The following is a 24,192-nucleotide window of genomic DNA, read 5'->3' on the forward strand; positions in this document are numbered from 1 at the left end:
AAGGAAGAGTTCAAGTTCAATGAATTACTTTTCTCTCATGTCCTCACTTGGTAATAAATACAAACAATACACAAGGAATGTCTACTGCAAACGTAATACATTAAAAAATATAATGAAAATAAAAAATATAAATCATGGTATAAACAGAGGTTAGCGTCTTGAATCTGTGATGGTTAAATTAAGTAATCATGATTGATAATTATACGAAGCAATACTCCCACGCAAATCCCCCCTCCAGAGTCAACATCATCCTGTGTGTGTGCCAACCCACCATCTCTTGATAAACCATTATCAAAGTTTAAATATATCCCTTTCTGTGTTCCATGTTTCTCTTTACAGATAACAAAATGGGGTGAGTAATCCCTGGAGGGGGGGGGGGGGGGGGGGGAGGGAGAGGGGGGGGTATGGTAGCAAGAACCGTTTCCTCCTCAGACAAATGACTAAATTGGCAACAGTCATTCTCAAACATGGAGACTCCGGAAGGTTCCTCAGATGATTCTCTATCGGGGCCCAATATTCTCAGAAGATTGGAAATCTGCTAATTTGGGTTTTGCTTGAAGGTTTTTGCCAATCGTATGGCTCAACTTCAGAGGGTCAAGTGTCCTTCAGGATTACATGAACTGCATCTGGGAAGAGAAATATTACATTGCTGAGATTTGACTCAAAATTGGTCAATGGCAACCAAAACTAATTTACCAAGCTTCCTGTAGTTGGCGACCAAGTTGCACTGTGGCCACACACACGCTCAACCCTTATTACGTCAAACCAAATATGAATGTGCTGTAAGTGAAGTTATGAAAATGAAGACAGCAATAGCAGGCTTGTAAAGTAGGCAAAGCAGATAAGGTTTGAGGGCTTGCATTGCAGCAGGATAAAGCCAACTCAAGAAAGGCTTCACAAGTCGAACTGACCCACGTGCACATTGTAAGGACACTTTAAAGTGTTTTTGCAATTCATCAACTCAAATAGTAAAACAACCAATATTCTTGCATTGCAAATCTAGAAACGTCATCCTGAGTGGACGTATGCCTAGAGAGAGAGAGGCATCGAAGTGGCTTCTTCCATTTTATAGGTGAATCATGATACGAATGACTCATGTCGAGCTATTACGAGACGTCTGACGTGCATGTCTGTGAAGATCAACCAACCAGCGGAAACAGGCTGTTGACGAGACAGCGGGAGTTGCAGATCGAAGCCGGGGGTGCACGCACACACACACACACACACCACATGCTGTACCTAAACGATGTTCTACAAGAAATCCTTGAGCGAGAGCTGCGCAAAGGGGTCCTTTCCTGGAGCTGGGAGAGGAGTGTGACTGGACGAACTAGAGGCTGCACAGGGCTAGGTCAGACAGAAGGGACAGAAGGGAAAGCCCTCAGCGAGATGTGGGAGGGGCCTACCTCCTGGACACTTGTCAGGGCACCGAGGTCCTACTGAACCAGAACACATGTTAACAGATGAGAGCGAAAGACTACAGGCGGAGGGGAGTGGGGGGGGCCATTCTCATAAAAACTCCTCAAATCGAGAAATGGTGACATGCTAGTTTGGACAGTCATTTAGTTCTCGTGTGACGTAGGCAACAGTCAAACGTGCCAATATCCCTCCACCTGGAGCTCGCCCCCAAACTATCTTTAGAGTGGGCGTACAGGAAATCCTTGTGTGCAGTGAACATAACGTGCTCTACATACCACGGGGGGGGGGGGGGAATGAGACACGAGGTGAAAGCAGTTCCCGTCGCGCAGGATCCCTAGCGCCATTCGGAATGGAACTCGATGGCTCTCGAGTCACTTTCAAAGCGACAGGCGAACGAAAGTGTATTCCAATGGCACATTTGTGAATCACGAGTTGAGACAGAATGGCACATTGGGGTATCCTTGGGCTCCCCCCCCCTTCCCTCCCCTCCCCCTCGTCCTTCAGCAGAGCCGACATACCTGTGCTCCAGGGGCCTGGCCGAACGGGTTGGCTGGTCTCATGACAGGCTGCGTGTACATCATCGTGGGCTGGGTCATCATCGACATGGAGCCCATCTGAGGAGGCTGAAGACACACACACACAATGTCACCCAACAACGACCTGAGAAAAAGCCGGCTTTGTGTCAGAGACCGAGAGCACCATGGCGCTCCACTTCCAGGTCGGACAACGCGTCACGGTTTCAGACAGCAGTGTCACATGCGACAACGTTCTGCCAGCACAGTGGAGTCCCTAATTTGACTCTGGTTAGTGACTACTCTTTCGGCTTTTCACAATGTAGCTTTAGACTCTGAGCCAATCATACGTGATCCATCTGTCGGGCGTGACTAGCACCTGATGTCGTCAATCCTGAAACCAGCACCATGATATGTCAACCTTGCGTGTGTTTGTATTGAATGATCTCCCTTTGTGTGGGTGTAAAGACTACTGATAACATGCAGAACAGCGTGAGTCACCATTTCAGTTCCTGGGCAAACTTCCTGGGATTCTTCTCCTGAAATGCTTCAGACGTAAAAGATGTTTCCCTCACAGTTATGTTAACGTGGTTTTAAGAGGAAGGGAGACTAGAACCGTTGGATTCATTCCACCTGCCTCAAGGGGAACTGGGTTAGCCAGGGTCATAAAAATCAAGCTTTTCTTCATAATCCGTTGCCAGTTTCAGGAGAAGAGCTGGCGCCATTAGCAGCACCAGCCACCAGGGGGCTCCCCTGGGTCCTACTGCCTGTACTAAGACCTTCCCCTCGACTTGCCCTGTCCATCACAGAAAATGATAACATTCACATATTGATATATAAATGAAGTTACTTCCAAGGCATTACAGAAGTCAAATCACCGAAGTGCTTCGTGGGATCATTTACAACATTTTTGACACCCTTCTCTTCTCGTCCGACTGATTTTTGTTCTTGTGTTGCGAGACAGGAAAGGAGTTTCTCGATAGCCGGAAGACATCCCAAATGACTTACCATTCCATATGCCATCATACCCGTTGGTGTGGTTGCCGGGAACGCCATAACAGATGGTGCCTACGATGACAAGCAGACGATCACTCACAGACCAGGACTGAAGACTCACACACATACATTTGCATTGACACTGAACTGCATCATCTCATGACAAGGCCATTAGTCACAATTCACGGGAACAATTTCCAGATACCCTCATATCTTGTTATAATTTGAGGACAATTGCAGAGAAGCATATTATGCGTTATTCATGGATCCTTTTTTAAATAGTCTTGGCTGCTCCAGGTTTTTTAAATGCGTAGTCGGAAACAACAGCAGCGCAAAAGTGTCATGAGCAGAACTTAACTTGGTAGAGAAGGTTTGACGGTTTGTCTTTTTTTACAAGGCGCTTTTATGATTTATTGTTAAGTCAATGCAAGACACTTTTGTTGAACTGTTTTCCCCAGACCCAGCACAAGGGAATGCATGATATGTTCATCATTTGGCCTTAATTTGAGGAGAATCCGTTGAGAATGCGCATCGTCAACTTACACTTTGCCCAATTCGACTAACGAAGACAGTCAAAAGCTTTGTCGTGAGCCGCCATTTGGCTTCCGAAAAGTAGACAGGTGCAAACTTGCTGCAGGTGCAAACACTCAGCGAGCTTTTTGGCCCCGATGTCACTTCCCTTTCCAGGGACAAGACACCAGAACAGAGGTGTCACTGTTCATCTGTCAGCCACCACTTTAACCATTCGCATGCCACTCTCCTGTCTCAGTGCCATCCTGCTTCCTCCGACTAACGCGCACACAATCTGGGAAAACATTTGACGCAACCCTACTTTGTCAATACTAGCAAGTATTTTAAAGTTTAAGCGAGGGGGCAGGGAGACATTTGAAAGAGAGAAAAAAAACAGAGAAAGTGAAGAGTTAAAGTAGTAGCGTGCCTCAAAAGACGGAGTAGCGGTTGATGGCAGGTGCAGAGGTCTGCTAAACAAGACACAAGTCTTTAAGGGGCCCCTCTCTCAGGCCCGGCGGGGCTAACAGACCCGGATTTGTTCCAACATCCCTGGGGTTTTTTTTCAAGGTAAGGAAATCATTTACTAGCTATCCAGTCATTAGGCTGCTGACTGCACATGTGCAGTGCCACACTGCTGCCCTCTCCACAGACCGCACTTGTTCCTAATGCCAAGAGCCCAGGACCTTTTCGCTCAAACCCCCCCCGCCCTGATAATGAATGGTTCTCAGCACGAGGAAACACATAAGAGGTAAAGGATACGGGTGATTATAGACCACGCTAATTAATGACGGGTTCTTACTTGCAAGAATCGAAAAGTTTACACTCAACCTTGCACTTAAACCCTGTCTGTGTCTAAAACCAGTTTGCTTCATGGACATGCGACTTCATGCCCCAGTTATCTAGATCCGACCGAGCCAAGTGGCTGAGCAAAACAGCAATCAAGTGTTGTCATAAGCACAAGCAGTCTTGCCCACTCATAACATCCTTTCCAAAGCAACTTAACATTCTGAATCCACAAACAACCATTAGCTTATCTCCTGGCACCTCACACAGATAACCACTGCTAAGGTTAACTACAAAACTAGGATATTTTTCTATATTGCTCAGGCCCATTACATAAAAAATCAATTATAAAATCATACATTTGATTTGTAACGCGCCCTTCTTGCTTTCTTGCTTCTCGCTAAAATGTACACGGGTGGGTTAGCTCTCAGGAACTGGAGATTTGAGTCAGGACTGGGCCAAAGCCTGCCACAGTGTGACAGCAGTGTTAGCTGTGCAGACCAGAGGTGTATTGTGGGTGGCAAGTGAAACAACCCTCTTGGGGTCAGGCGTAAGAGAGCGTGGTGGGAGGCGGAGACGAGTGGTTAATGGAACCAAAGAGCAGGCCACGATTCAAGTGTCGGGACTTACGTATTGTGGGAAACGCACGGCCGTCTGTGTTTTTGTTGCCCCCGGGAGTTATACAAGCGCGCCCGGTACAGGAATGAGATGACAGCGTTATCCACAACGTTAAGACACCGCGACAAAACATTTCAAAAACACTGGCTTTCATGGCTATCGTTTGGTTTCAGTCAAGAGAAGTTCTTTAGTTTTTTTGTTTACTCAATCCATAGTGTGGTCGCGCTCACGAACACAATCGATGCCGATCAAACCGACATTCGATGCCCGGATATTAGGATCAAGTCGTGTGCAGGCGTACCATCGCTGCTGGGTTCCATGTGGTTGAGGGAGCGGACTTTGGCTGCCAGTTGGTTCCACCAGTCAGCTTCTTCTCCCCAGGCTGACTCCAGTGAATATCACTACAGGACGTAACAGACACAAAAACAGCCATCACTGACAGAACTCTAAATCAGCAGGAAAACAAGCGGATAAGGATAAACTCACTTTTTTGCTGTGCCGTTTCCGATTCCTAGATCTGGAAAGGAATACAAAAATCGAGCACAAGTGAGCACAAGTCTAGAAATGCTCGAAACAGTTTACAGTCGACAAGGGAGTGGGGTCATTTCGAAAGACTGAACTTGAACCACTGCTGCGTCTAACACAGGCTAGTTGTCGTTACTACCCCTCTAATGACTTCCTGCTTAAAACACACTGCATTACAAAATTGTATCTTGTACATTTGTATTTTTTGTAATATTTGTATTTTTATATTGTAAATTACGGCAACTTATATTTTATTTTATATTTTATTTAATTCTAATTCCACTTAATACTGCTAGTTTATGTACCCTTAGTATAGATAGTCCACATATTTAAATTTTAGGTCCCTATATGTTTATTGTATGCACCTTCCTGCCAAAGCAAATTCCTTGTCTGTGCAAACTTTCATGGCGAATAAATCCCATTCTGATTCTGATTCTACTGAGGTGCACAGCGGGTGATACGTACTGCCCACAAGGTTGGCCAGGGAAGAGTCCAGGTCGTCGGACACCAGTTTGCCCGACAGCTGAGTGGTGAGGTTGAGCCCCTGGCTGGGCGAAGAGGCCACTGTTGGTTTGAGGATGCCACCTAAAACATCATCTTAAAGAAAGGGGGCAGGGCGAGGAGGGGAGGGGGGAGAGGGGACACAAGCAAGGGGTGGGGGTGAAGACATGGAAACGACACACCAAAACGCACACACGGGGACGAACAAACAAAAAAACAAACACGTAACGCCACAGACGAGACAGGAAGAGGATGTTTAACGTGGGCGAAGCAGGAAACCGGGATCACGTGTGAGACGGAAGACGAAGGCTGACTGCCTGAAGGAATAAAGTCAACTCACCCAGTCATGCGTTTGCCATGCAAAGCCAAGAGGGCCCAAAGGGGGGGGGGTTTACCCCGGGACAAGGGAGGAAAAAACAAAAAGGATTGTGAGATTGTGAGCCAAGCACCCAAAATACACTGTGCGCACACACACACACACACACACATTTTCATGACATGCACAGACGCTCAATTCAGGAACACTTGACGTCAAAATGCAAAAACCCCAACCAGACAAAACATTTTCGTCAAGCACCAAAACACTTTGTGTGCCGTGCATAGGAATATTTCCTCCCTCCCTCCCCCCTCCCCAGCGACAACACAGGAAGTCCACATCAAGATGGCCGTCGACAACAGCATGCTGTTCCACCATATCGCATGGAGACATCGAGCCCCGACGCACAGCAATGACCCGCCTCCCCAGTCCTCTGGGGGGCAGCAGAGCGAGCGAGGCGCGCTTGCCCCCGTGGCTTAAAACGGGAAGTGCACGTTAGCACAGCGATGGAGGAGGAGGGATGAAGAGGACGTGGGGGAACCCTTACCAGAAGGGTCCATGTTGTTAATGATGTTGCCGTTGTTGCCGAACACGGAGTCAAAGTCGACGTTGAGGCCTTGGGGGGGCTGCTGCTGGGGGCTGGGAGAGCCGGAGAACCCTGCAAGACAAACGAGGAAGGTTAGGAGCCCGACACGGCACTTAAAACAATTTGACACAATTGAGACAGTCTGACACACACAGCCTGTACTACAAATAGGGCCAACCTAAAAAATGTTACACTGTGAGCAGGAGAATGGCTTCCCAAACTGAGAAAGCTCGTAACCTTGAGCACTGGAAAGCAGCTGGCCAGCGTGTACTTCAAGCCTGCCTGACAATGCCTGCAGCCTTAGTTACAGCATATCCACACCCACACAGCACATAGTGTGTGTGAGAGAAGAATCCCAAGAAATTCCACAACATTGAGAAGCTATTACAACCAAATTGCTCCTTTATCCAATTAGTGGTGGAGCATAGTCTACTTCTGACCACCCAAACTGAGAAATTGATATCTTGACTTCTTGAATCTGACTTGAATTAGTCGGATTGCGTGGACTAGAATTGGCCTTTATGGAACCATTATGCCATCTTAGTCGAGTTCTTTAAACAATTTCCACGCGTGCTTCTCAACGCTCTACTTCTCTGGACCAGATATTTCTTACTGACAACCCAAACATCAGTTATTTAGATTGAATTCAGACAGCTCATCTTCCTTTATTTGTGCGGCCCTTTTTACAAGCTAAGTCACACAAAGAGCTTCACAGTTTAAGCCCCAGATCAGTGCTTCCAGGAGGCCGAGGAGAAGGTTAAACGAGACCGACATCTACACACACTCTCCCACCAGCCTCTCTCAACCCTGGTCCCTGGGACCCCGCAAGTTCTAGACGTTTCCGTCTTCAAACACACCTGACTCGAACGAATGGGTGGTTGTCAGGCTTCTGCTGAGCTTCTGTAAAACGGTCACAACAGCGGGTCTGAATTGACAGGTGTGGACAAACCAGAAGAAGGGGCAGGCGGGGAGACATGTTCAGCCTATTTCCGTAGCGAGATGATGGGAGAGTATTACCTACCTCCAAATAGACCAGCTATGGCGGGGGGCTCGGATTGGAAGAGAGGGGTGGTGGGGTAAGGTGCAGGCCCACAAAAGGAGTCTGACACACCGCCAGAGGAAGGGAGCAGGAGGTGAAAAGGAAGGCAAAGAGTGGAGGGGGGGTTTAGAAAGCACAGGAGGAACGAGACCAGATTATGGAGAAGAGAAACGAAACAGAGCAGAGCAGAGCAGGCAAGTAAATCAAGTCTGAATCTACAACGCAGGTATAAAATAAAATAAACAGTATATTTTTTTCCCCCCTTTAAAAAAAAAAAAAAGAAGAAGATTCTAAGAACTTATTTCATGACAAAGCCAAAACAAAACTACACTAAGAATATTAGAAGGCAAACAGCACTATTGGGGGGGGGGGGGGACAGGCTCCTGGGTCTGCAGTAAACCATGCATTCGCCGCATGCAGGGTCCTTAAGCGTTTCCTGTGTCCCAGAACACACAAGTCAGTTTTCCTCCAAAGTACCTGAGATAAACTGCTCTATCTGCACTGTGGAATCAAGATCAGACGAGACGGAAGAGCTGGGATCAAGAAAAGGATTATAATGATCTGGAGAATCAAAAGTCAAAAAGATAAAGGCTACGATGAGTTATGCCTTGAACGATGAATCTACTGCCGTTATGAAAACACTGAACATTTTTGTCCATCGATTGTCAATGAATAATCCAGCCTCGCCCCCTCCCCTTTAAGATTCTATATCCAGCCTCTCTATCGTTTTCTATTATAAAAACAAATAAAAAATACAATTTCCCAACTACAAACCAACCAGTGTCAATAGGTCTAGGGTGCAAAAAAGAAAGAATGTTGCGGTTGATTTAGAGTTGGGATGTCCAGTCTCCCCTCTCCCCTCTCCCCTCTCCCTTCCCCTCTCCTCCCCTCCCCTCTCCCTCCCCGACCCATTCAATTTAATTAAATCTACACTTCAGTTGGTTCTCTACAGTACAGACCCCCCCCCCCACACACACACACACACACACACACACACACGATGGCCTTGTGTGGTGATGGACAGGACACATCTGACGAGGCGCAAACGCCACGTATGAACAACAACAACAGCACACAAACAAACACCATGGAGGACTAACGGTAAGGAATGTTTACCACCAAACACTTCGTGAATCGGTGTCCTAGAGGACAAACTAACAGCGTCTGGGGAGACAACGGGTAGATGGACAGCGGCGACAACGGGTAGCGTGAGGAAAGGATTTAAGTTTGAAATGGAGTCGTCGACAGCATCGGGAGAAGTGAAAGGATCTATGCAGACAGAGAACAGTGGAGGGAAAAGGAGATAGAGAGAGAAAACAGGGAGATGTTAGAAAAAGGATGAATCACAGTGAAAACACAGCACGTGGTACCGGGCAGTATGCAGGCCCGGATCACAAAACCATGAGGACATATGACTTCCTACTGGGGTGTAGAGTGAAACAAGCAGCTGAACTGATCCTGGACGTATGAAAAACACCAAACTCAGAAGTGACAAAACGATGTCAACGCTTATACACCAAAATCAAATCATGTAAGCCATAGTCTCAGTATGAGGGAAAGGAGTTCAAGATGAAATTACTAAGTCTACTAGTAGGTCAAAAGGAAAAACAGCGCTGCCAGTATATCGTTTGTGGGCCAAAGGTGGGAGAATGAGTGTGTGCTGCATCTAATCATGTTATCCTTATCCGTGTTTACTTACCATTGACATGAGTGATTTCTAAAGCACACGTTACAGGTCGTGCCACATTTTAAAGGGCCACCTCATTTGACTGGACTTTGCAATTCTGGTCAAACCCTTGTTTTGGCGAGTCAGGTGTCCGTCAACCCTCATTCAAGACCTGATTGGCTGCTCCTGGGTTGTGATTGTCAAGACATGATTGGCTGCTCCTGGGTTGTGATTGTCAAGACATGATTGGCTGCTCCTGGGTTGTGTTTGTCAAGGCAGTTCAGATAGAGCATGGTTATCGCAACCGCTGAAGATTGTAGCACAGGGTACAAATACTTTGTCCATACAAACAGTTAACATTATTCATGCACTGAAATGAACAACCATTTTAACGGTTGCATAGAAGAACTGGCTCTGCATAGAGTCCACACCTGCCTGGGCCGAGGGCATTCCATCACCACAGCGTGTCCAATATTTAACAGCTATAGATAAATATAGAGGTAATCCACTTCCCAGTTTATAGATATTTCATGCGAGATCAGTTCATACAGCAAATGTTCACAGAGTGTACTGCACAAGGCTGTGGCTGTGTGTATCTGAGATGTCCCAGGATCAGCTGTGACCAATTGCCAGGGCTTCCAAGGACTAGCCAGGAGATCTCACCTGCCCATGTGCTGGCAGCAGGCAGGCCAGAGGAGAGAGGCAGGGCCTGCTGGAACGCCGGCTGGAGGTCCAGCAGGTCGCTAGCTGCCTTGGAAGTGCTGTGGTGAAGCGGTGGGGAGGGAAGGACACAAAAAGGCCAAAATGTTATTATCGAGACCATTTTAGACAGCACACCCAGGGACTTCTACACAACCGCATGTGGAGCACGGTTCTTGTTTGATGACATACTGTGCAAGAGTCCTATAGCAATTTTTTTTGGTGCCTATACTGGTCTAAACAATAGGTGAGAAAGCGACAGTTATGTAACGACGGTGTCACTTCTAATGGTTTCAAAAAACAAATTTAAAAAAGGTACTTGGAATACACAGAATAAATGTTGGCTACTAATTGCAATTTTGGGATCCGTGGTTCCAAAACGGAGTAGCGAATCGGGAGGCCACGGGAGATAAAGAAGAGTGCGTGTGTGTGTGTGTGGGGGGGGTAAATGTTATTCAAATTTTCGGAAAGAGGGCCTGACTGAACAAGCTCGAGAACCACTTTAGGAGGGATGATGACGCTTGATAAAAATTACAAAACGCCGTATGAATAACCTGATGGAGGTTTGCACCTGTCACACAAGAGGCTGTCGAGTCCGTGCCTCAACGTATTTACCGGACTAAAGATATCTCAAGTATTCGAATCGTCCGATAACGGCACGTCAACAGTCACTTCAAGGAACAGAGACGGCGAGGAATGCCAGGGAGAGAGAGGACAAGAGTCTTCACCTATTTGTAGAGCTGGGTGTGGAGAAGAGGTCGATGGCAGGAGCCGCATGGACGGTGCCCTCTCCCGTGGACACGGGTGACACGGTGGTGTTGGGGTTCTTCTGGAGTTCCTTCAGACGCTGCTCCTGGGTGGAACCAGTCCAAGTTATCCACGAGCCAGAAACTCAGTGTTCCAGGCCCATTTACACATTCCATGTCAAGCCAGACATTCAAACCGACAAGACGCGAGAGCTGCAGAAACTAGTCTCGGGCAAGATGACTTTCCCCCTTAAAAGCGACTTCCTCCACCTACTCTACTCAAACCAATACAATTAGCAGCCTATTCAATCAGGTAGCGAGGAAAAAAATAGCTAAACCACCTCTGGAGTTTTGCACTTGACAGAGGATTTGTTCAATGGACCATGAAAAATAAATAAAAGAAGTTGTGTATATTTTGAATGTTCATACTCGTATGAAAACCGAATAATAAATAAATGTATTTATTATTCGGTTTTTATAGGGAGGAGGCGTTTGGGGTTGAATGGCTGGACGTACAGCTGGAGGACATCCTAGACTGGGCATGTCCATTCAGAGACACGGAGGAATGTGGACGGGAAGACGAACCTTCAGAGCTTGCAGGCGAGCCTGCTCTTCCTCCAGAGCAGCCTGTTTCTCCCTCTCGTCCACTCTGGTGAAAGATATGCCAGTGTTTGCCAGAGAGGAGACGGCATTGGAGAGAGTGCTGGCCCTGGAAGAGAAAAAGAAGGGGTGAGTTTGTAGGGTAGGGAGGGGGGGGGGGCACTATTTACAGACCATTTCAAAAAAGATGCTGCACTGGTAAAAGAACAGTTTCACAAGCTCAGTAAACACTTTAACAGTGTGCAGAGGTACAACAACTCTTGACAGAATGTTGGCAGACAAAGAAAGGAATCCTTTTATAGACAGACAGGTTTGCCTTCAAACTGTTCTTCCTGTAACAAAAATGTGGACCTGCAATGCGGATTGACAAAGGAATTGGGCCTCAAGTCACCATAGGTCTTTATCAACAATATCTGGCCATGTTTGCACACTGTAAAACACTAAACAACTCTTTCTGCATATGAGTAAAAATTTTCTGTGAAATGGACAAACAGCTGTAAGACAGTCTGGTACTGTACGTAAAACTGTAGGACAATTAACAGTATATAACCTCCTGTATACACACACAGTGTAGGCATGGCTGCCAGCCTAGGTCTGACAGGAGTGCATGGTCTTGGGCAAGTAGTTAAAAATAAAGGGGAAAACCTTTGTACCTGCTGGCTGCTGTGGAATCTTTCACTTTCTTGCCCTCTAAAGAAGCTAGGTGTTGCTCCAGTGCATCTAAGAGACTGGAGGGGGCCTGGAGTCATGGAAACAACCAATGCAGTCAGTTCTAAAGGCAGAAATTCCGAATACAATAATAAAAAATAAAAAAATTTTGCATTCGAACGAGAACAAAACACAAGACTATTTTGCACAAGGGAAACTACGCTTTAACACGGAGAAAGAGTTAGATACAGATACTTACACAAACTGTGTACTGGAAATGGAAGGATGCAGAATATAAAAGGTGGTAATTGTCAGAGAGATAAAAAGGAGAGGTGTTGGGAGAAACATAGAAGCTAATATTGGATGAGCTAGCCATTTAGCCTTCAGGTCCCAATACAGTCCAAATGAATGATAGAACATATTTGGTATGGTTAATGCACCCTCTGACAAGAGGCAGCAACTATATCGTAAGTATTCAAATGAGAAAAGGTTTTATACCAGACAAACAGTCGTCCAAGCTAATTCAACACACTGACCTCCTTACAGTACAGTACATGATACAGGTAATGTGTCGAGTCATTTGAACCATTTTTGATGTAGGTCACACAAAAGCCCACCCCCTCTTTCAACTGGGCACTGCTTGCATCCATCCCCTGACTAGGCCTCGAGTCCACACCGTCGGGCTAGTAATCCGAAGGTTGCCAGTTCGATTCCCGGTCATGCCAACTGACGTTGTGTCCTTGGGCAAGGCACTTCACCCTACTTGCCTCGGGGGGAATGTCCCTGTACTTACTGTAAGTCGCTCTGGATAAGAGCGTCTGATAAATAACTAAATGTAAATGTAGGTCGTCTATGTATGGGGCTATTGACGTGGTGGGAGACTTTTGGGGGGACAGCAGCATGGAGAGAGGCTGGTCGGGGGAAAATTGAGGCCTGTCAGGGCAGCTCACGCTAATGGGGGGGCTGCAGGATTCAGAACAAGCGTCAGCCATATTGGGTTAGGAGGAGCCAGAAGGAGCAAAAGCCATAATCTTACCTGGGAGAGATCTGGGATGTCCCCTCGGTCTATGCCTACTTGCTACAGATAGGGGGCAGAAGAGAGAATCAAACATGGTCCTAAAGTGGAGGCTAAAATTATCCTTTTTTTTAATGTTTACATTGATAAACTGCCGAAAGGTGGCGATTCGATTACCTCGGCTACTTTGAGGAACTCCGAGATTCTCGTCATTCGAGTTAGGAATTTCTTGTAGATGTCGAGGCCTTCTTTGCACTGGGTTTTCTTCATGTCAAAATACTTTTCTGGAGTAGAAAAGTCGAGAAAAGGCATTTTTCTTTCAGAAACCAACCAGACAGCGTGGGAATTGGGGGGGGGGGGGGGGGTCGGTAAACAGTCTGCAAACTTAATGAAGTCATCTTTGGTGGGTGCTGGAAGCTCTCACCAAGAAGGTTGATGATGCCCTCGTTGTAGGCCGCAAACAGTCGAATGGCGTCTTTGAAAAGGAGCATGAAAGCTGCGTTGATCACACCATTGGTCAGTTCATTGGCATTGACCTAAGAGACGAGAAAGGGATATTGAATGTGAATCTGGGATTGGTCACAAGTCACCTGTCTTCAAAGCAGAACAGAGGGCTATAAGGAAATAACGTTGGTATCGCAGGGCGTACAGAACAGAACAACAAGGAAGTGTTGATGTCGACTGAAACTCACGTTGAAATCAAGCAGCGCGTCCATCTGGTTTTGGATGATGGGTATGGTCTTGAGGAGTTTCTCTGTGTTCATGGTTCTCATCACGCCATCCGAACTACGGAAACGCAGAACCAAAAGACGGGGGGGGGCCAAATTAAAAATGGTAGCCCCGTTTCTCAGGTGATGCCCAATTTTATTTTATTTGATCTGGGATCCTTCTGAAAAGAGCAGCATAGGTCTCCTTACCCTCTTTTTACTTTTGTGAAGTCGAACGCGACTTGTCTGTAAGACACGGCTTTCTCGTTGAGGTAGCGGCTGTACCTCCTTATGAATGTGGACATGTCATAGCCTAAGGGGAAAGAGAGAGAGAGAGAGACGGAAAGGTTACCGTTTTATCTGAACACTCGATGAGACGACAAAAGTCATTCGGAAAACTACACGCCTACTGAAAACACTGAGGTCAAGGGTTAGCCTTCACAAAAACACACACACCTCAGGTTGAGTGTCATGTGCCACTGAGACTGACAGCTCGCCTGGCACATTGAGAATATGTCCTCCTTAAAGCTGGTGGGACAACACAGTGGGTGCTGATAGCATGTACTTACCTTGTAAGCCACTTTTGTCAAGAAAATTACTCAGGTTGAATAGAGTATTCCTGGAAGCCAAGTACTGTATAAATCTCTGCAACACAAAAATGTGAAGCGTTAAAGTTCCACATACACGTTTGAAGACAAACCAGTATGAAAGAAAGCCACCATCTTATTACAATTTGAGAACAAAAACATTGAATATCTTCCAAAAACCTACTGCTTCTAACATTGGTATCTTGCTATACACTGTTGTAGCACCATCTTGCAATGCAAACCAACTGGGCAAAATGCAATTGTCACATGACCTACCATCAGCCATTTAATTATTGTTTTTTTTTGTGACACAGAGCTAAGGTAAGTTAAACTAAACTTTGCACGATTGTTTGTAACATATATTGCTGGTATCAAGAAAAACTACAGAGGGCCTTCAGATGTGAGAATTATTATTAGTTCAAATGGAAAATGGGATAATGTACTTAATTTCTTATCTTTTGACATTTTAAATACAACAAATGACCTCACTACTAATTCATCCCGGCGCCCATCTCTCAATAATGTCTGCTGGAAGCGTGTTATTTGCGTTTAAAGCATGTCGCGACTGTGCATAAGGACAAAGGGAAATGACAAAATGCAAAACAGAACTGAAGTGAACTGAAGGTAAACAAAGTTGAGGTCTGGCGATGACATCACCATGAGATTAAAGGTCCTGCCATTTAGAACACACACACGTCATGCATCACACCTCGTCTTGCCACATGAACGACACACGTGTTTGACATGAACGCTTGTCTCCTTGTCCCAGACAATCAGCTACTGCTTTCAGTCATTCACATCAAGCATAATATGATTATGATGATATAAAACACCAGACATTTTCTCAAAAAGTAACATACGAAAGAAACTTATGGTCATTAACTTGAGTTGAATTTCAATCCACCATGAAGGTAGGAATCAAAACCTTTGCGGTAGTCTATCGTCCTTAGGGTCATTCCTTTCCAAAACATTGACTTTGTGGTGGCTGTGCAATCACACCTAAGATGGCATTAAATATAAAACGCCCAGCATTTGCACACCTTTTGCCAGATATAGTGGATGAACCTGTACACGGCATCTTAAAAGAAACCACTTTGCGGTCCAGGATGCTGAACTAAAGCACTTTTCCCCAGCAATTACCGCTAACACACCATCACTAACAAAGTTGCATTTCATGACATAAACCACAGGGTTTCGGTTGGGGGGGGGGGGGGGGGGGGGTTGTCACTGGGCATTTGAAGAGGAGCTGTGCTGACCTCGTTGCCGTAGACCATGAGGTGGTGTGTTGCCGTGAGCGACTTGAAAACCACCACCCAGCTGGTGCTCGCGGTCCTCTCGAACAAGGTGTCAGCCAGCTGGGGTATGTTGACGTTCATCTCATTGGTGCACTGGATCAGGTCTGGAGGAAGTGGAGGGAAGGAGAAATAGGTCATTGTGTTTGTGCCACAGACATATCATTGTGTGTGCTTTTTTTCCCCTTTGTCGTCAAGCAGAGAACTCAGTGGAGTGGGTAAACATTTCCACACAGCGAAGCCGAATGAATCAATAACAAACTTCCTGGTACTACAGGTTACCTTCATTTTTTTGGTCCCCAGTGCAGGTTCACAGAGGAAACAACCTTGTATGTCCGAAATCAGAAAACAATTCAGGTAAGGTAGCACTGGGGGCGATGGGGGTTTATCAGAGCAGCGGTTACAAGACCTCCAGCCTAGGCTTTTGCCTTTGGCACTGCTCCACAGCCATCTGGCCTATAGTGAAAGTGGAGGCCTTGTGGCCTCTCTGCCGTCAGTGCCATGAGACTGTGCTCTCGTGCCAGATCTCATCAGGCCGTCCATACACCCTCGAATAAGGTCCCTTACAATCTTGCCTTTTCAAAATCACACACCTTTATGTGCCGAGCATGCATGCCAGAACATGCAGGGACGGGCGCATGGCTGTTGGTGGTCGCACAGATGTCTGGTCTCTCCCATCGATACGCATGTCAAATCATTTTAAGACTGCATTTACAGAGATTAGATGGTGTGGTTTCATATGGCACGACTTCTAGAAAAGTCTCATCGAGGTACCTGCGGTGACATTTCGTGAAAAGACAGGAATATGTTCAATTCGGTGCTTGCACTGTTGAAGCACTTGTTCCCTGGCTTGTTTATGACATGGGTGGTCCACAAAACATCTTACCCGACTGCAGTAGCCATTTTTACGCAGACAATAGGCCAGCCATGTGACAACAAAAGGGCTTTTCAGACCTGACAAATGACAATGTTGGGGTCAGGGGGTTCCATTCATCCTCTGCATCAAGGCATACAGCAACAAAATGGTGTCAGGAAATGAACTTGACGTACATTGGAATATGTGGCAATGATGATTTCTCTGATCTAATTGGGCACCAGCAATTTAATTTCATATTTAGGGATTTTGTTTGATAAAAAAGGGACATTTCTTAATATGGTAGACTTCAGCAGCTGCTCTGCGCTGCACTAAGGGTGGACAATAGGAACTAACATGAAGAAAACACCAGTCCACTATGCTTTCAATCGACTGACACTTTTGGGGAAAAAGCTTTTTCGTACATTTTGTTTATCATGATATCCACCAAATGGCTAAATCCATATCACGGCACATGGTCATACCGGTATCCACGTTCATACCGCCCACCACTACCCCCTGCCCAAATCGTCACACACCAACAGGCCACCTGGATCCCTCCTGGGTTCTCCAGTGTCATCAGGACATTCACAGAGGAAACGTCTTACGCATAGCAGAGGAAGGAGAGGCACAGGTGAATTAGTAGTCCCTCTTCCTGTTCAATATGCCTTCGGCCAGAATCACAACATGAGTCCACAAGTGGCAGGCAGAGCTCAGGAGGAGGTTCACACACACACACACACACACACACACACACAAGTCCAACCTGAAGCCATGACACAGTACTATGAACTGGTGAAAGTAGGTCACGTCTCTAGGCGAATTCAGGACATATTGTGCAGACTACATGCAACACTTAAATTTCCTCGAACCCCGTTGTGCGGTAATATTGGCTCATTCACTGATTTTCTTGCCCAGTTACAGGCAAACCATGTGATGACTGTAGGGTGCTGTGCCAGTAATATAATATTTAAAATCAACCCATGCCAAATGGAAGCTTGGCGGACAACATCAATAAATATTTGAGCATTCTTTATCTCAGAGTAAAAAAAGGAACAAGTTCCCAACAGGTCAAGCTGAATTCCTATTTTAAGAAGGCCTTACACACACAAAGACCATTAGCCTCGATGTCCAATGAAGCTCAACCAAATACGGTAAACATGAACACAACCGCTTCTCTGAACATGGTTCCCTTCATTGGGACATGTATTTCATGACACGGCTTGTGAAATGGGGCGTGTGAACCTTACACCACACGGATGACCTATTGCTGTTCGAAAGCAAGAAAAGAACTCTCGGCTCAGCTGCAGGATGCTTTTCAAGACCGGAAACCACTTTGAAATCAATCTGCCCTCCGAAAGCCCATTAGCGAGGGTCCTTGTCTAGCGGCGTCTCCTGTCACGTTTTGTAATCGAGCAAGAAGCATGGGAGCGATCTTACAGAACATCCAAGTTCGACTACAAGTATTGCCAGAGTCAAAACCTAGGACACTGGTTTCGTGTGACTTTTTAATGATTAATTGTTGTCTCTGAAAAACGATAGTGCGTAATCGTAAAGTAGGCACTGTAGCACCGAATATAGGACAGGAAAGGATATGGGGAACCAGGCTTGGGGGGAGTATATTACAGGATAAATGCCATATCAAGTGTACCAAGTCAAACTTTTTACATGAGCCAGGACTGCAGCATGCCAGATTTGAGTAGGAATGCAAGCTGACAGTGTGCAGGGTTCGAATCTGAAGCAGGCAAGGGGAAGTCAGAAGAAAGCCAGGCAGCTGGTGGGAATCAAACAGCTTGAGATACATCGTCAAACCATGCAGAAAAGTCTGCGGTTTGTGTCTAGTAGAGTCAGAATCCTGATGCACAGTGACAAAGACAGGGCTTGCACTGGTTCAAGGCAGAGAGGCCTGCTTCGATAGAAACAGCTGTAAATACAGACAAGCATAAACCAGGAAATAATAAGTCCTACTTTTAAAAACGAAAGTAACCCACAAGAGTGCTACATTGCACAATTCCCACTGCAGTCTTTTATTTATTTAATTGTATCTTTGGCGACTATGAAATGGTTCATTTGACATGGCCTATTGCTTCTCAATGTTTTGTAGAGTGAAGTTCCTTAATACAACTAGGGACTGTCTAGCCATGACGGGCTAAGGATGAACCAGCTGACACGAATTAGCCAAATTTTTATGAAGTAAACATGGTAGGTTAAACACGGGCCTTCAAGTTGACCTGTCCCCATGGTAACACCACCAGGCAGTCGTCAGAACACTGACAGGAGCATTTCCTTCCCATTCTCTTGGGAGCAGCTTCTTAATACACACACACACACACACACACACACACACACTTCCAGTACAGACCCAGCACACACAAAAACCACATAAAGACTTTTGCTACTAGTCACAATGGGCGAGTTTAAAAAACTGTTTGCAGTGGAATCATCATCCCGCGCTGTAAACAACATGAAGTGTACAGTATACAAAAGAGATGGCTTAAGGAACTTTTAAAATAAAAGTTCCCATGTTACATTACAAGCCATTCCTTTGGGAAATACATCTATAAACATGGGTTCGGAGGCCACCAGGGTCGCTTCTAATTACCAGCAATTTGTGGTAAAACTAATTTCCTGACAGCATGGGGAACACAAATACGCAAATTACTGGACTACATACACTGCCAAAGGAGTAGCCTATTTTATTGGTAGTGTAGGTTAGTACATTTGAGACGCATGATTTTGTCTAAAGGCATTTCTAGTGAGTATTTGTAGTTTAATGTCTTGTTGGGTGAATCAGTGATGTGGTAGCTTTCATTTTATCATGTGGGGCCATGCAAGTTCACAAACCCTGACACACACACACACGATCAGCCCCATTTTGTGGATTTACATGATTCAACACAACGATTTCCTCTTGGGTGTTTTCGACAGCAGCAATATTACGACCAGAGGAAGTGATAAAAGGGCCTCTCTACAGGCCCCGCACACCCAGACCACGAGACAGCTTTGAAGCCTGCCATATCTCCCCAAACCGTTTCTCTAAGTATGGAATATTCTAGACAAGGCAGCAGACACCACCCATGCGGAATGCAGATCAGAAACGAGCCTCGGCCCTTTTCAAAAAGCGAGCCACGGAAGCTCAAACTGAACGAAGGGAGGACAAAAACGCTCGAGTCCCACGTCAGATTTCCAAAGCGGAAACACGCATCACGAGTCAATGGGAATAGTAGAGCATTAGTAGGGTTTCCTAGAGAGCAGTGACTGCAGCTCTAGGTCAAGAAACACAGCTATGTTCCCTGCACTTTGAAACCAGCCACTTCCCTTAGCTAAACAAGAGGCCGCTGAGAATTGGTGGGGGGAAAAAAAATATATAGGTTACATGGCGAGTCCAACACTCGAGCTCTGAATGGTGGCACTGGTATTCTTTTGACGGGAGCTTTGCATCATGATATTGAATCTCAAAGCCCTTTCAGGAGGTACAGTGGTCTCCATTTAGCTGAGCAGGCGCATGGGTGTGTCAGCACTCTTTTTAAAGGGACTGTCATTCGATACGGCTGCAGTCACATGCTCCTAGTGGTCTGCGCTCCGCATGGGGGGGTTCAGGGTGAGCCTGCGGGCACACAGCAGCAAACGTGTCTCTTGGGCCGGCGGGCATTGCCCACCACTCTACGGATGCCTCGAAGCTTCAAGGGATATGACCTATCTGAGAAGTCGACCTCCTCATTTACACTTGATTAGGCCGGCAACATTACTTCATGTTGGGCATCATGAAGGTGCCTGTTTAGATTTGGCTCAAAACGACAGTCCTGCTGGTTATCAACAACCATTTTGACTTTTATGTACATTAGGATTAAATGTTAATCCAAACAGCACAGCAAACAAATGTATACATGTTTCAAGTTTAAAATCAAGATACCAAACTAGGTACACAAAATAGAACAATTGAATACCGAGGTCTTCTGAAGGAATCATTCCAGTCACCAAATTATGCAATCATTATTTTACCAAGTGCATCGCTTACATTTTCATTGCTTTATCATCATCCTTTATACATCATGTTTTAGATGCACACACACACACACACTATTAATACATTATATAATGAACTTCCACAGTAGTCCACACTACTCAGATGAAACACTTACATATTTGAACCTTGCACTTTGAGAACCGAGTAATAAAAGTTACGCAAGAGCTATTTAAACCATACAAATGACAAACAGGCACTCAAGGTTCCATAGACTTTGTTTTCTATTTGTACAGCTTGTTTTCAACAGAAAAACTTGTACCATTTTGGCACTGAGGTGGAGCAGAATGTTCTAAACCCTCTCTCAGGGCTCATTTGAATCGAAAACTGAATTTTGTTTTGAGATATTATTAGTGTTCAACCTTTAACTACCCTTGTTCTCCTTGGAAGCGTTTTTTTTTTACATTATTTGGTTACGTTTATTTAGTCCTTACAGGGCAGTGCTAAAGAATGTGCACACTGGCCGGAAACCCAACCCAAATCAAAAAGGAGCAGGAGGAGGGGGACGAATCTTGCGTAAAAATCAGACGGGCGGGGGTGGAGGGGGAGGGTGCGTCACTGCTATTTCTGTCTGAGAGGAAACTCCAACACCAGTGTACCCAGCACTCCTGAAATACCTCCGACCTTTGTGACATTCCTGCTAACTCCCTTCTCCCGTCGGCTCCGGCAAAGGAGCAAGAGCTTGGAGAGGCCCACTTCGCCCGCCACTCTCAGGACGCACCAATCGGCTGCTCAGCAGGGTCAGAGGGGTACGGCACCGGGCCTCTCCGCCTCACGCTCCATCGGCTGGCAGTCCCAGACATACCCTTCAAAACACCTACTGGCATCGCACGTGACCTTTTTTTAGAAAGCCAATACTATAATTAGCAGTTGACAGGAAATTGGTCGGTGTCACCGCTAAAACCAAAGATCTGCATGCATCATGTGCGAACACTTGCCGATGTGAGGCTTGTCACTCAACTGTTCCAACGTGGAACCAAAAAGAGGAAAGCTATTCCCATGCTTACTGGGGCCTTGTCCTTACTTCCCACGGTAGGAAATGGGACAAAACATTGTTTTTAGCAAGAACCAGAGACAGAATGTCTGAGATGATAGATTTAAGGAGCCAGGGACATGGATGTAATGGGTGTCCAATTGGGGATTTGGGCACCATTTATCCTTAGGGTTGATAACACTACTGGAGCAATAAAATGGGAATCTTGGAATCTTTGGGGATTATAGTCAGGACCTCAGTCTTTGGACATTCTCATCTGAGAGCTGGGCTCATCCATAAAATAAATTCACATTACCAGGACTAGCATGACAAGGGCAAAAACAAGGAAGAATGCACACATCAAGATTAACCAACACTGTACCTGAACTCACTTTACACCCACCATAAACCTGGACACAACCTAATAGAGCAAAGGGTAAGACTAATGCCTGCTGTCATCCAAAAGGTTGACCAACTGTTATTGCAAATAACTAACACTCAGTGATGTCCACCTAATGCTAACAACCCCAATGTTGTCCCAAACTGTATAAAAGAATACAGAGCTGTAAATTCAAATCACTGCATAGTGACTAACATTCATGAATACCAATTTTGTGCAGAGTGGCTACCTTGTGTAACTTAAAGCACTGTGATTATTGTAAAAATAGAACACTATCCCTTATATCTCTGACAGGAAATATAGTTTGTGTTTAACATAGCATGACTATTCAACTGCAACAGGTAGTGTGTTGTCCAAAAAAAACTTGAAGGCAGAATTAAAGTATTTGTGAAACGGTGAACCAATGCTCCACTTACAACTAAATCGTCTCCAAACATCGCTCACAAAGATCTAAATAAAAAAGCAAGCCTTTTGATAATCGTTGGTTTATTTGGGAGAAGATACGAGGGTTAAAAAGACTACTGTTCTCCAACCGAGGTATGTGACTGCCTCAAATCCGTAGTCAAATGTCAGGAAGTTCAGTCGCTGTGTAAACGTTTACTGTTGGCATGTCATCTTTGATCATATCACTGTTTGACTCTAAAGGGAGTCTGGCACAGTGGTTATATCTCATAAAGTTACAGGCTACATAGTATGCTATAAGTCTACGAGGGTGGGCTAGTTTTATCCCCGTTATCACGTTGTTTATACATGACCGGCATGTGGCAAATAAACGTAAAGTTTCCAGCGTAGTTTTTAATGCAAACCAATGGTATTGCTTACTCACAATTGTAGGAAACAGTGCATTGTTATAAGAGTAGGAAACACCGGAGAAAAATGGCTTAAAACTAGGCTCTAGTGTCTTTACATACAGGCCTTGGCCACTGTCTAAACATTGTCTTTATCATGGATATCCTACCAAATCGAATGAAAGGTAACAATGTCACAATTTACAGACGATAATACTCACAATCCAAATGTTTCTTCTTTGGCCCCATTATCTCATGCGTGGTGGCTTTGCACACAGTTTTAGACACCGCAGAACCAGTGACACTATGCTGTGCCGCGGTTATCCTATCCGTTATGCTTTGCCCAGACATTCTTGTAGATTTGCACAATGAATGAGATACAATGTTTCAAATCCAGCGGAATCGCTATTGTCCTCGGTTCCACGGATTCTCCACCTGACACAAGACAGAGGAAGCAAATTAGACGATAGGCTACGTCTCTCGTGTATCCAGATGACACACGCAGCCCACACCCGCGACTTCAGATCGTTAATCAAACTGAAGTTTGTTTGTTTATTTAGACAAAGAATATACGAACCCAGAGTTTTGACTTCTGTTCGAATCCAAATACCCCTTCCCTTCTTCCATGCAATTCTTGTTTTCTCACTCCCTCCCTTGCACGTTCTCGTTGGGTTCCACAGAGGAAGTCTATGGTCTGTTTTACTTCACCTCCCCCTGCTGGGTTTAAATGGACTTGACGCTTGCAAGAAAATGGCGGGTCTAACTGTCTGAAAGAAATCAATATTTAACTGGATCTTTTATAATGACCTAACCTTATCTAAAAAATAGTCAGGAGTGTATCCTAAACATTGACAGAATGTGTGAACTAGTCCTGAGAAAAGCATCCAACACCATCGTAGTTAAATTATCTACACTGGTATTGTATGTGAGGTAAGTTCAGTTTGATTGGACTAAAGTACAAAATATCTCACCAAATAACATATTGTATTACATATATGTAATATTTGAATGGAATAATTGTGAATTCATATATAATAATTAGCAGTAATATTTTACATTTGATCTGTCTCTATTTAAATTGTAGCTAAATGGCCGACATGATGATCCATATTTAGATACCATTGGACAATTCACAAAAACTGTTAAGATGGGTGTTTCAAACAATAACTTGCTAATGAGACATTAGCATTTTTTTAAATAAACAATCTGCAGACAGACTCTGTGGCTTGTGGGGAGTATATTCAACATAATGACAGATTTCAGACTGGCACATGATAAACTTTTAGACTATAATGTTGAATCTCATTGATGATTAACACAATTTCACCAGAAAATGTGACAGTGCAGCATGTTACAGATCATGTTTTGTGTGAGCAATATATACTTTGATCA

General features: G+C 45.2%; 1 protein-coding gene across 2 annotated transcripts; it reads right to left on the reverse strand.

Annotated features, from left to right (window-relative positions):
- Nucleotides 1-126: 126 nt before the first annotated feature.
- On the reverse strand, nucleotides 127-23,469 carry picalma (phosphatidylinositol binding clathrin assembly protein a). 2 transcript variants are annotated; one of them, XM_067229023.1, is made up of 25 exons: nucleotides 23,378-23,469; nucleotides 23,022-23,235; nucleotides 15,727-15,869; nucleotides 14,453-14,528; nucleotides 14,094-14,196; nucleotides 13,869-13,962; nucleotides 13,601-13,712; nucleotides 13,354-13,460; nucleotides 13,198-13,239; nucleotides 12,167-12,252; nucleotides 11,499-11,622; nucleotides 10,896-11,014; nucleotides 10,132-10,229; nucleotides 8,919-9,071; nucleotides 8,280-8,363; nucleotides 7,785-7,865; nucleotides 6,725-6,835; nucleotides 5,826-5,957; nucleotides 5,322-5,352; nucleotides 5,137-5,236; nucleotides 4,848-4,871; nucleotides 2,937-2,996; nucleotides 1,935-2,039; nucleotides 1,240-1,344; nucleotides 127-626 (listed from the first exon to the last, which is right to left on the reverse strand). In XM_067229023.1, exons 2-24 carry the CDS (start codon nucleotides 23,149-23,151, stop codon nucleotides 1,252-1,254), a joined length of 2,208 nt encoding a protein of 735 aa, XP_067085124.1. In that variant the 5' UTR covers nucleotides 23,152-23,235; nucleotides 23,378-23,469; the 3' UTR covers nucleotides 127-626; nucleotides 1,240-1,251. The 2 variants fall into 2 exon arrangements, with proteins under 2 accessions (XP_067085124.1, XP_067085126.1); XM_067229025.1 differs by lacking the exon at nucleotides 1,240-1,344 and having other exon boundaries at nucleotides 10,896-11,020.
- Between the last annotated feature and the right edge of the window lie 723 nt (nucleotides 23,470-24,192).

Source organism: Osmerus mordax, chromosome 25, assembly GCF_038355195.1.
Source record: "Osmerus mordax isolate fOsmMor3 chromosome 25, fOsmMor3.pri, whole genome shotgun sequence".
In the NCBI taxonomy this organism is placed as follows: Eukaryota; Metazoa; Chordata; class Actinopteri; order Osmeriformes; family Osmeridae; genus Osmerus; species Osmerus mordax.